The following is a 12,785-nucleotide window of genomic DNA, read 5'->3' on the forward strand; positions in this document are numbered from 1 at the left end:
ATATTGAATTGTATTTTATGCAATATTTTTATGTAAAACTATATGTGATATTAATTTTTATGGACACTTAAATATATAATGTTTTAGTATAAATTAAAGTTTAACATATAATAATTTAAAAAATATGATATATAATCCAATTTGATGTTTCAAACGAGCCCCTAATATATAATTGGATTGTACCTGAATGAGTTTAAAAACATTAGATGTGATTAATGAAAACCTTAGTTTAAACATTATTTAAAAAAAGAAAAAAGGGAAAAGCCCTGATTCTCTCACTTCACTGCTTTTGTCTTCTCTTCGACCCCGTGAAAAATGAAATCCCTAAACGCTCAAGACCTAAATCAAAATCGCTAAACAATGGGTCGGTGAAATCTCTTCTCTTCGATCCCGTTGATCTAACAAAGGTTAGGGCTCTCTCTCTCTCGTTTTTGAGTTCGTTATCTTCAATTTCGGATTTTCTCCTTTTAGAATTTCTGGGCGAAAGTTCTATGTTTTCACTGCAATAGTTTTGGAATTAGAGAAATTTATGTTTTCTCGGTTTATGTTAATTAGACTCAAGCCTAGCATAAATTAAAAGTCTGGGTTCTTTGTGTTTAGAGGTTCTGGTGTTTCTTGTTTTGATTTTGTTGTTAGAAAGGGAAAGAAAAGAAAAAACACATTTAGGATTTGAGGGAAAAGCTCAAAATTCTGAAGTTGTTTCCCTGGCATTGACACCTAAAATAGGGGCTTAGTGTAATATTTCTGATATGTATAAAGCTTGGTTTGAAAATAATGTAGCTTTTGTGATTTCGTATATACATCAGTGCTTCTTTCCAAGTAAGTATATTTATTTGAAGCTGAAGTTTTGAATCTTACTTAGTTTGGGGGTCTGGATTTAGTGTGTATTGTATTAGGACTCAGTTTCAGTATTTGGGTGGTCATTTGTTTAAGGGTAAATACCATTTTGGACTCTCTGTTTTACAAAAATTACTAATTGGACTTTATATTTTGTTAAATGATAAAATGGACCCTGTATTTTCTAAAATAGTACAAATAGGACCCTAAATTGATTTTTTGTCAAAATAAAGTTTAATTATAATTCGATCTAAAAGTACTATGACAAAACTGTTTACATTTTTTGTATCTGTTCGTATTAAGCATTGTCTTCAAGTTGGTTGTATTAAAAAAAAAGTTGTCAAAAATTAAGCTCAAGGTCCTATTTTTACTATTTTAGAAAATATAGAGTCCATTTTGTCATTTAACAAAATACAGAGTCTAATCTGTAACTTTTGCAAAACACAGAGTCTAAAATGGTATTTACCCTTTGTTTAATTGGATTCGCTTTTGAGGTTCTGGCAATTCTTTTTTGACTTCTTCATAAAATGGAGGTATTTTAATTATCATTGTTATTATTATTATTATTATTTTAAAGCAAATAAGAAGAATTTATTCCCGAGATGGAAAAACAACCGGACCATGTCTGGACCTTTGTCACAATCTTATAGATGACATTACACAAGGCAATCTTAAATCCTTTATAGAAGTAGGACTTCTATTTTTAGGAATAAGAACCAGATTTGTGTTGTTAAAACCTAAGGGAGAGAACCAGTAACAAAGAACTTCTGTACCTCAAGCACAATATCATGCCCAACAATGTACCAACTTTTTTTTTTTTTTGATAAAAACTTAGACTAACTAGCAACCTTGTCAGGGTACATCTAGACCAAAGCACTCTGAATTTCTTCAGCACTAACTGGGTTCCAGGTAATGTGATTGCTGGAACAGCGACTTGTGGAGTTTAAGTCAGAGCAACGACTGGTGGAGTGGATGAGATCCGAGATCCAATAAGTAATCAAATATTTCAGATCAAAAGTGATTCTTTAGATCAGAGCTCCGACTCGATTTGAATAAATAGATTTTTTTGCCATGCATAATTTCCTACCTTAGACAAACCCAACCCCACAATAAAACTCCCTTAACCTACACACGACCACCCCACCCTATTGAACCACTAGCCTAACGGTCACCCCAAAACAACAAAGCACCACCACTGCCCTAGCCCCAAACCCACGAACTCGCAACATCCCCACCCACTCCCACAACCACACCCACTCTCAAGAGTTAAAGATAAATCATCAACTGAGAACAATAAAGATATTGGTTGAAGATCACCACAAAAGAGCCACTAAAAGTTGTTGTCAAAAGAAAGAGACGCCACTAAAAAGAAACATAAAGACTTAACAAACAGAAAGAATGTTCGTCATAGAAGCGTTTATTGCAAAATATTACTTTAATGGTACCCTATCTGTCATAAATAAAGAATAATTTGCGGTATAAATACCTAAGTTTAACTCTCAGTTGCAAATAAATACATAAATTTAATTTTTTGCGGTAATAATATCTAAGTTATAATTCTTGAACTTCTGTTAGTACCTGGTTCTTAAGTGTTAAGTAAATAACCTTGCAATTCTTAATTGGTTCAAATTATTAAATTTTTATTATTTTTTTTTTTAAAATTAATTTAAATATACTAAGAAGAAAATGACATATGTATAATGACTTGAAATTTAACGATAAGATACATACATAGTTCTAGAATTATAACTCAGGTATTATTACTACTAAAAATTAAAGGATAAGTTGAAATATACCTATTTTTTTTCAGCAGTTAACCAAAAATAGCCTTATTTTAAATTCAATTGAAATGTATCCCTTTTATAAGTCTATTACCGATTACACCCTCACATAAGGGTACTGTTCAAAGAGGTGAGGAAGATTTTTTTTCATTACATAAGGGTATAATCGGGATATAACAAATAAAAGAGGGTATAAATTAAATATATAGAAAAGAAAGGAAAAAATGAAATGGGTTAACAAAAAAAAGTATAGGGTGTAATTTCTACAAAAAAAATTAAATATGAATATTTATTTATAACTGAGAGTTAATTTAGATATTTATACCGTAAATTATTTTAAAATAAAAATAAAAATAAAAAACCTAATGATACCTTATGTTTATTTAATTTTATTTATTTATTGACAAATTTTCTATTTTATTTTTTAAAGAGAAAGAATGATGGGTCATAAATAATTGTGAGGGAAGAGAGGGAAAATGGTTTAATTTTTGATAAAACACTTGTCTTCAATACTCAAGTGCAACCTTTCCTTCGACGGACCTCGCCGTGGACCAACAAAGTCAAAGTGCGAACTCAAAACCAATCGCTTGGTACCGAAACTCATCTCTCTTTTTTCTTTCATTTCCTTTTTTATCTTCAAATGACCGGTCTTTTTGTCTAATAACCCTTGTTTTCAAATTCAATGTGCTCGTCTTGTTCTAATTTTTCTTTTAACCGGTGTATGATCAACTTCCTGGACTGGATTAAGGCAATTGAAATTTGACTTGTCTATTAGCTGTGTTAGCATAATTTTTGCAATACTTATTGACACTTTTGATACTCAAAATTAGGAACATCTTCTGAAACGTTCTAACTGCTGAAGCTAAGGCTAAAGGAAGAACAGTAGAGGCCTAGAAGTCCATTATTCTGAAATACAAGCTCAACTACATTGTTTTACCTTATTGAGCAGGTTTATACACCAATTATTCTAGTTTCTTTATTATTTTCAGAATAAACTTTTCTGGGCATTTGCATACTGATTCATTACTAGAGTCCATCATAGTGAAAACCCTTTTATCTCTTTTTCAGAACATGGCACAGTTATTAGTGAGGCTCATGATGTGGACTCAATAATTGGTTGTATGGCTTTTTGGTTTGTGCTTGTCTTTCACTCTTCACCCCAAATTTTTTGAAAGCCTTTTAAGTTTTGAGGGAACTAAACTCTGATTCAGTCTGAGTGTGAGACACCAAAATGGGAAGACGTAGGCTAGTTTACTATTCGGACGAAGATGAGGGAGAGAACAATAACAATCAACCTCAACCCCAGACCCAATCCCAAACCCACCCTGAACAACCTTCTTCTCTCCCATCAAGTCCTAGTCCTACTACTAATAATGAGGCTCATGTTTCACCCCTTGAAATATCCGATGATGGTGATTTTGTTGAAGTTTCAGATGATGATGAGGAGTTCATAGACGTCTCTGACAACCTCTCACCTCCTTCACCTCCTTCTCCACCACCGCCAGCGCCACATTCTGATCACCACATGCCTCATCCTAGTACATTCGGTTGCCCGGTTGGTGACTTTCTTCAAGGGCTTGGATTAAGGCTGAAGAGAGAATGGCTTGATGCTTGTGTTCAGGGACTTGAACGGTCTGTACTGGGCTTTGAAGGCCTCAATGTTGATGTGAAAGCCAAGCTTTGTTTTGAGCGGTTCTTGGTTTCTGATATGAATCAATTTGGTGGTGGTTTGCTTCCTGAAAATGTCCATTCTCTTCATCTTGTTGATCTTCCAGGGCGTTATGTGTTACAGGTTAGCAATCAATTTTTTAAAAGTGAAAAATTGGAAAAAAAACTAAATAAGGTTTCTATAATTTGCTGTTTTTAGTGTAAAAACTCTCTATTGCCTCATTGAAATGAGATTCTGGCTAAGTATCAATATTTTGTTGCTCCTGGTAATGCTCTTCTTATCTTATTGGAATTAATTTTGCAGGTTGATGAGATTGTCAACATAAGCTGTCCATTAAAAAGTAGGTATCAGAAAGCAGCTCCCGGGATCAAGAGATGTCTTAAGTTGTCAATGACAGATGGCGTTCAACGTGTGTTTGGCATGGAATACAGACCAATTAAGGATCTTGATGCTTTGTCTCCAGCTGGATTGAAGGTTTCTCTTAGCTCTAGCTTATTTAGATTATTCCTGGTATCAGTTAGTGTATTATAATCTACATTAAATCATTGAAGATTTGTTAGTAGCAAGTGTTTTATTTTAGTAGACATTTGAAAGCTATTGACAGCTTCATATGAAGCAAATGCATTTACATTTTAATTATAGCTGAACATTATAATTTATTTATCATGGTGTTCTGACTTGGACTTTGATGGCACATGAACATAAATTTTGTAACCTTTACAGCCATTGATTATATTAAAATGGAGCATAAACATAAACGCATAATATGATTATGCAAGGTAACTTAGCAGTGCAAAGGAACAAATTTATACAATGAGTTGTGCTCTTTTGCTTTAAAGGGGTCTCTTTTCGGTTCTTGGCCATAGCTAAGACACATGTATTCTTATTATTAGTCCTTTTCTTTTGCAGTGAGTGTTATCCAATACATAATCCGACTTAAACAGGTCATTCTCATATGAGTTGTAGGTTGTCATATGTAATGTGCATGTACGGCATGGACTTCTTATGCTGGTCCCTGAAACCTTTGAAGTTCTAGGGGGACTAGTTCAGGTTATGGAAGCAGCACGACAGCGGCTTGTAGATGAAGTAAATAAGCCGCCAAGAGGAATAAGGTACGTTAGAGGTGATAACGCCTTTTACCTTTTGACTAAGCCAATAAGCTGAGCATTTTGTATTCTCATGCAGAGCCAGGAACAGAGAACTTCCTCCTTTGAGGACTCGAGCAACTCTTGCTGCATGGTCATCGGGCAATGATCATGTTGCTGGGAACAACCATAACACAACATCTGATTTCAGAACCCCCTTACAGGTGCATCAAGGTAATCTTCACCCGTGCGCATAGAGCATGCTCAGCTCACTGTACTTGCTCCCAATATTTTTCATTGATTGATTTTTGTTTTGATATCTCGTCATCCTTTTATTTTTGAAATTTTACCCTGTTGAATGTGTGATCAATGAAAGAGTTACATACAGAAATATTGTTTTCGAATTGTGAGTGCAAGTGTTCTCTGCAATGAAATTCATCTCAGAGATTATGTTTATACGTCTCTAACAAATTACATCAGATGGCAAGAAGTATTTTATGCAATGTGGAACTTTGTGCAAATTCTTTGGATAAAATGAGCTCATACCTTATCAATAAACATAAAGTGAACCTTTTTATGCAATGTATTTACATTCTTTTTCTCATATTTTCTGTTTTTCTTTTCTTAGGTAAAAAGTAAAACTTGTATGTGTCTAATGATAATATTCTCTTACTGTTTTGCTTCTGAAGTAGTCTCATTACTTTAATATTCAAGTGTAGCTGCTGCTACTCATGTTAACACCAATCAAAGGATGGAGGAAGACATCCCTGGACGTGTTAATGAAGAAAATTATAATCCCAACCCATCAGCTAATGTTCATGATGTGGAAGAGTCTCCTGATACTTATGTTGCACCTGGTAATGTTGCTGGTGAAAGGATTGAGGAGGAGCTCTCTGGTCGTGTTAGTGGAGAAAATTTTAGTCGCAATCCATCAGCCAATGTCACTTTTGGCGAGGATGGTTCTCCTGCTCCTGCCAGTGCCAAAAGTGTTATTTCTAAAGCACCCCGCAGTGTTGTTGTAGGTATAGAACACCTCCATATGAATTCTATAGGCCCTAACAGCGCAAGCGGTTTACGCCCCACCGACCAATCTTCTGATGTTGCTTCAGTTATGGATGAAACTGATACAGATACAGTTCCCCCTACAACGAGATATCCAGTGTCTGATCCATATTTAAATGACAATGAGGATACTGTTATGGCTGACTTGGTTCAACATCCACTCATTCTATCAGGAGCCAGGGAACCCCCTTTCACTTACTTATCTAGTTTGTCAGCCAAGTTGGCTGCAATGACAGAAAGGGTTCATTCTGTTAAGGGTATGATTAAGGTATGCATAGTTTTTAATGGGGTATAATGTGGTGAAGTAGAGATCATTTGTTATGTACTTGTCTAAATGTGGATTCATATTGCAGTGCTTTTTAACCGGTGTAAAAGGATTCCAGTACAGGGAGAAAGCCACCTATGATCTTCGGGTGTTTGTTGATGATGGTAGTTTAATCAAAGAGATTCGAATACATCATAATGTAAGTGCACATTTGACTTTCACTTCTGATGACAGGAGCTTGATACAATAACTGCTGAGTTTATTAACCTTGTGTTCTCTCCAGCTTGTACAGAAATTGATAGGCCATTCTCCACAGGAGGTAATGGCAGCTCTTGCTTCTCCAGACACAGGAATAGTAAACAACATCAAGGAAGCTCTGCGTAACTTCCAAAACTTCTTAGCTAGTTTTGAGGTAATGAACACAATGTTTGGTGCTCGTGCTTGTTTTAGTAGGGGCCTGTAATTTTATCACATCATGTTGTAATTCTTTTTTTAGGGGAAAATGCTTATAGAGATGCATGAACACCATGAACATCCAGTTGCTGTAGAGATGAATGTGGGTTGTCCTGAATCTGATGCATTGTTACTTTTGAGAAGAGTGAAGTCCTCATTTTCATCTCCTCAAACAACGTCTCTTCCTGTGGATCCCATTGATCTATCCCCTTAATTGTCTCAAACTGCTTTGTCATGTAAGATACATTAGGCCAAGGAATTGGAAAGACATGAAAAAGTTGCAGATGGATGAAGCAATGATCTCTTAGTTGAGCTAGAGATCTAAAGCTATTAAAGCCTGAAAGGAAATAGGTGATTTTTGATGGGCTTGTACAACTGCATTGGATGAAATGGGTTCAGTTTTTGGCCAGGTAATACGACTTCAACCACACATTAAGATGAATATATTTTCAGGATGAAAATGTTAATAGCAGTTGATACCAATTACATGGTTCAAAACAACAACAGATCTACCTGAGCTGCACTTATATGTGTTGTAAATGGATTTTGTGGATTTTTGTTTCTACTCAAATTTAGCTAGGCAAGTCTTGTATAAAGCTAGCTTATTGTATCATAGATATTACATTTTCTATTATCAAAAGTTTGACAAAAATAGAGTATTTGACATAAGAAAACGAGTTGAATATTTAGTAATGTGAATAAGACATGTGGCCATTATCACCAATATCAGGATACTCAACTATCCCAGGCTGCAAACATGGCCTGAATCCATATAATACTTCCACTATTTTCTTACTAATAGTATCTCTATCTGTGGAGCCTGATCTAGGCATTATCAGCAACCGGTTGGACGATTCCAACACCTCAGGAATAAAGGCTCCCTCACATGCTTTGTTCAGAATTGCTTTTGCAGTCTCTTTGGCTGGCATCAATGGTGTCATGCTCATCTCAACCTGTGTAAGTTAGTTAATATAAGTTTGTATAAATTTCATTGGTGGTATTTGATTATTTCCAATGAAAGACAAGACAAATTACATCTCTCATTTCTTGATCCAGTTCTAAAGTGCCTCTTGGTGTTAAGAATTTTCCTTGAGTCATTTCTGATTCAGTCAACAATTGTTATGCCAACCTCTTTCCCTATTTCCACTCTCAATGTCTCATAAAAGCTTGTAACTGCTGCTTTGGTAGCCTGAAATGAAAATCGACATAAGAAACTATTAACTCAAACCACACTTCAAAAGAAAGTTATATATATATGTATTCTTACACTATAGAGGCCAAGTCTTGGCATTGGAAACCATTTGGCAGCAGAGGAAATCACTATGATCTTTCCTTTGGTCTTTTTAAGGTATGGAATTGCAAAATGTGTTGCATACACTGAACCCCAGAAGTTTATATCTTAATCAAAACAAAAACAAAAAAGTTATATTTGTAGACAGAGAGAGTACTACATTTACATTTGAATTCTTTTTAGAAAATGAATTACCATAGCAGAAACAAACTTAGTAAGGTCAGGTGTTTCTCCAAACATACAGGGGTAGGGGTGTTCATAAAATAGCCAATCCAATCCACAAAGTGCAGATATCTGCATTTGTGCGGATTGGATTGGAAAATTCAAAATCTGCACTTGTGCAGATTGAATTTGAATGTTGATTGACATGTAAAAGTAACCGATTCAATCTAATCTATATTTTTTTTTTATAAAAAAAATTATATATACAAGTAATTTAAAAGTCTAATACATTTAATATAATTATATTTCAAAACTAATATATCAAATGTATATTCTATTATATATATAATTTTTTTTTTCTAAATACAATTTAAAATAAAAGTAAACATTTTTTATACATACATTTCTTTTCTTCCTTTGAATTTATTTGTTATTTTTATATATTTTTTTTCATAAATATTAAATAATTTAATTTAAAAAGTAACCAGTCTAAAATAACCGTATGAATTGGATTGGATCTAAAAAAATGAAATCCACACTTAGTGCGGATCGGATGCACTATAAGCAAAATAGTGCAGATTAGATTGAATGAACATCCCCAAACAGGAGCTACTCCATCATTGTTCACCAAATAATCCACTATATCAAAAGAACCAAAAGGAAAAATATTAAGGGTAACCTTGTCTTTTGCAAAAGTTATTAATTGGACATTCTGTTTTGTTAAATGACAAAATAAACTCTGTATTTTCTAAATGGTACAAATAGGACCTTAAATTGATTTTTTGTCAAAATAAAATTTAATTATAATTCGATCTAAAAGTATTATGACAAAATTATTTATATTTTTTGTATCTGTTCGTATTAAAAATTATTTTCAAGTTGATTATATAAAAAAAAAGTTGTCAAAAATTAAGCCCAGTGTCCTATTTTTACTATTTTAGAAAATACATGGTCTATTTTGTCATTTAACAAGACACAAGGTCCAATCGGTAACTTTTGTAAATCACAGTGTCCAAAATAATATTTACCCAAATATTAATGATCTCCTCCTTAATCAGTTCATGGTGCCCTGTTCCACACTTCCCACTTGTGTCCATCTATAGTGTAACGACTCAAATTAATTTACTATTCAACTCAGTAATTTCATGTGTCAAATGGAATTCTAGTATTATGATATTTTTACTTTTCACACCAAACTTTCTTCATTTCCTTTTTCAAGTAATTTACCTCCCATTCATTCTTATATTCTTTCCCAACAACCAAACATAGTTCAAGACAACAATAAATGCTCAAAGAGCTTCTCAACTAGTCATAAGCATAATAGTATATATCTTGTAGTTGTTAACTATGTTAGAACACAGAGATGTCACCAATGAATTCCACACAGACTGGTCAGGTAACTTACCTTGGTTTATCATCTCTTCCAACAACATCACACCTTCATATTGTCTACCCACAGAGCAAAGACCCCTAATAAGTATATTGAAAGTGTCAACACATGGCCAATAAGATTTGATTAACATCTCCTCCAAAACTCTGTTTGCTTCAATAAATTTTCCCTCAAGACACGACCCATCAACTAAAATATCATATGTTTCCTTATCAGGAACACAACCAACTTGTTTAACCATCTTTCTCAAATACCCAACAGCTAATGCCGATTTGCCTCCATCACAAAGTCCTCTTAAGACTATGTTGTACAGTTTAACAGTTGGAACACAGTGAGCCTTCACCATCTCCACTTCAATAACCTTCACTGCTTCATCAACTTCACTTTCCCTACATAAGGCAGCTAACTTTGCTTCATAAACCGATAATGTCGGGCGAAAACCTGTGTCTTGCATTTCTTTGAGAACTTTATCAGCCTCAGTAATCTTATTTTCCATGTAAAGATCAATTGCCATTGCACTAAAGCTAGCCAGACTAGGTATTCCACCTTTTATCAGAGCTTAAGCAATCGTTTAATGGCCTCTACATCTTGAACATTACTACATTGAGTGATATCAATGCGGAATCGAGATCGATTAGGAGCCTTCAGCCCTTTCCTTAATATCTTACCAAGAACTTCAACCGCTTTTGAGAAATCCTCCAAAACATTGAATACAACAAATGAGTTCTCTCATTCAACCTGCCATCTTGACACAATCCTTTCATTAAAATCCTATAAGTTTCCCTATCCGGACAACAACCCTGATAATCCATCTCTAGGAAGATTTTTAAAGCAACATCCGAACGACCCTTTTCGCAAAGCGTACTCATGAACAAATTCAAAGACCGAATTCGAGAGCTCACTTCCCATTTACAACAATTCTCTAAGAAAAGGCATCTAGCATCATCAAACCTCAACTCATTCACCATTATCTGCAAGATGGTATTGAAAGACATGGTCCAATTCACACAGTTGAATTCTGGAATATTCTTAAACAGAGAAAAAGCTTCATCCATCAATCCAGCTCTAGCATATGTCTTCATTGCAGCTACAAAAACTGAATCTTTGCACTCACATGAGTCATTTTTCATCTGAATAATTAACTCCTTCATCTCACTGATTCTACCTGAGTTTTCAAGGATTCCAACCATGGTTTGATAGACTGGACCATTATGACGGTAACTTGGAAACATAGATTTAGCTTCATTAAAGATTTGGAGAGCTGTTAATGGGTTTTTCTGCTTCCTTATAATTTGGGAGAGGTCTGTAGGTGTCAAAATCCTCGGCCACCTTATACACATGGCGTTTCAACAAGACAAAATAATGCCAATACCAAATCTCAACTCACAAGAACTCAAATTTATTTGAAACAAAAAATAGGTTAAAGACTCAAAATTAAAAGACCTAGAAAAATGTAAAGTTAAACCCTCTTCCTATTTTGAGTGATGAGATGAAATTAAGACCTGGTCTCGCAGTACCATCAGATAATGACAAAATCCCAAAGGCAGTTCTCAGAAGAATTAAAGAGCCATGTTGAATTATATCTCCAATAGATTTTCAAGATTCCTGAAATTCGGTAAAATCAATACAGCAGAATACAAGTTTAATCAATGCAGACACTCTTTTAGGAACATCAAATTAAAAGTATACCATACAACAATCGATTCAGAATCAAGAGTGGTAAGTAACTTACGATTAGAAGGAAGAAAGTGAGAAGAGGGTAGCATAGGCGTAGACGTTTGAGAAAGACGGTGGTGAATAGCCGAAAGGAGGTGAGAGAGATAGGTTGCAGTGGCTGCGAGGAAGGAAGAGATACCATAGCTTGGTTAAAATTGATTTTTTTTTTTTTGAAAAATGAATAACTTCAAAGAAATCAAATTGTCATACAAAGAATTAAGAAATCCTAATAAAAAAAAGAGATCTCATAAAATTATACTAATTCTCTATCCACCCGAAGAGTATGCCAAGCTAATTCATGTACAGTTCTATTAACTGTCAAACGTACATAAATTAGAGACACTTCAAGAAAATTAGACATCAAACTAGCTAGTGACGGACTCAGAATTTTTGATCTGTGGGGGCTTAATTATTATAAAAATATTTATTATTTACTTTACATTAAAATTATAACTATTTTGTGGGGGCTTTTTACTATTTTGTTGTATAATTATTTAACTAAATAGAAAATATTTAATTTTTTTTCACACTAATTTTTTTTTAGTGGGGGCTTGTGTCCGTCCCTGAAACTAACTAAATCTTCTAATAAGGAACAAAAATTATTAAAGAAAGAAAAGCATTAAAAAGCGTATTCACAACTGCTAAACAATCAAATTCAACAAAATGTAAAGAAAGACTAAGTCCTATCCAATGGCACAAGTAAAACCACACTTTGTGTTTGGATAACTGGAAATCAACTTGCTTAAAACTAACAAAAATAACGTCAACTCCCAAAAATTCAGAAAAAGATAAATTAACAAAACAAATATATTTCTTATGCTAATAATAATAATAATGATAATAAATTATTAATAATAATAACATAAAAATTATAATACAAGAAAAATCATAATTAACATATTTTAATTTAGACTTTATGGAAAATTTTTAAAAATATTTTATTTATTTATTTATTTATTTTGAAATTTTTATTTTTATGGTTTTTAAAGTATAAGTTTGTAAAAATATAACTTTTTCTCAAAAAAAATTATTCACGGAAATTTTTTAGAAAAAATTTAAAAATATGAAAAAAAA

At 33.5% G+C, this 12,785-nt stretch overlaps 2 protein-coding genes and 1 pseudogene across 13 annotated transcripts; 1 reads left to right on the top strand and 2 right to left on the bottom strand.

Moving 5' to 3' along the window:
• Nucleotides 1-211: 211 nt before the first annotated feature.
• LOC115703167 (recQ-mediated genome instability protein 1) lies at nucleotides 212-7,826 on the top strand. Of its 12 annotated transcripts, XM_061106721.1 has the most exons (12): nucleotides 235-407; nucleotides 3,049-3,208; nucleotides 3,449-3,567; nucleotides 3,687-4,410; nucleotides 4,591-4,761; nucleotides 5,254-5,399; nucleotides 5,473-5,606; nucleotides 6,092-6,394; nucleotides 6,503-6,702; nucleotides 6,788-6,898; nucleotides 6,983-7,111; nucleotides 7,196-7,826. In XM_061106721.1, the coding sequence occupies exons 4-12, from the start codon at nucleotides 3,850-3,852 to the stop codon at nucleotides 7,364-7,366; spliced, it is 1,926 nt and encodes a 641-aa protein (XP_060962704.1). In that variant the 5' UTR covers nucleotides 235-407; nucleotides 3,049-3,208; nucleotides 3,449-3,567; nucleotides 3,687-3,849; the 3' UTR covers nucleotides 7,367-7,826. The 12 variants fall into 12 exon arrangements, with proteins under 12 accessions (XP_060962705.1, XP_030486538.2, XP_060962703.1 ...); XM_061106722.1 differs by lacking the exon at nucleotides 3,049-3,208 and having other exon boundaries at nucleotides 212-407; nucleotides 5,479-5,606; XM_030630677.2 differs by having other exon boundaries at nucleotides 232-407; nucleotides 6,092-6,702.
• Nucleotides 7,827-7,838: 12 nt separating this feature from the next.
• On the bottom strand, nucleotides 7,839-8,743 carry LOC115715089 (11-beta-hydroxysteroid dehydrogenase A). The gene is made up of 4 exons (XM_030643891.2): nucleotides 8,686-8,743; nucleotides 8,420-8,550; nucleotides 8,282-8,341; nucleotides 7,839-8,105 (listed from the first exon to the last, which is right to left on the bottom strand). The coding sequence occupies exons 1-4, from the start codon at nucleotides 8,741-8,743 to the stop codon at nucleotides 7,839-7,841; spliced, it is 516 nt and encodes a 171-aa protein (XP_030499751.2).
• A 983-nt stretch (nucleotides 8,744-9,726) lies between these two features.
• On the bottom strand, nucleotides 9,727-11,953 carry LOC115703168 (pentatricopeptide repeat-containing protein At1g05600-like; annotated as a pseudogene).
• Between the last annotated feature and the right edge of the window lie 832 nt (nucleotides 11,954-12,785).

The sequence above is a fragment of the Cannabis sativa genome, chromosome X (assembly GCF_029168945.1).
Source record: "Cannabis sativa cultivar Pink pepper isolate KNU-18-1 chromosome X, ASM2916894v1, whole genome shotgun sequence".
Taxonomy (NCBI): Eukaryota; Viridiplantae; Streptophyta; class Magnoliopsida; order Rosales; family Cannabaceae; genus Cannabis; species Cannabis sativa.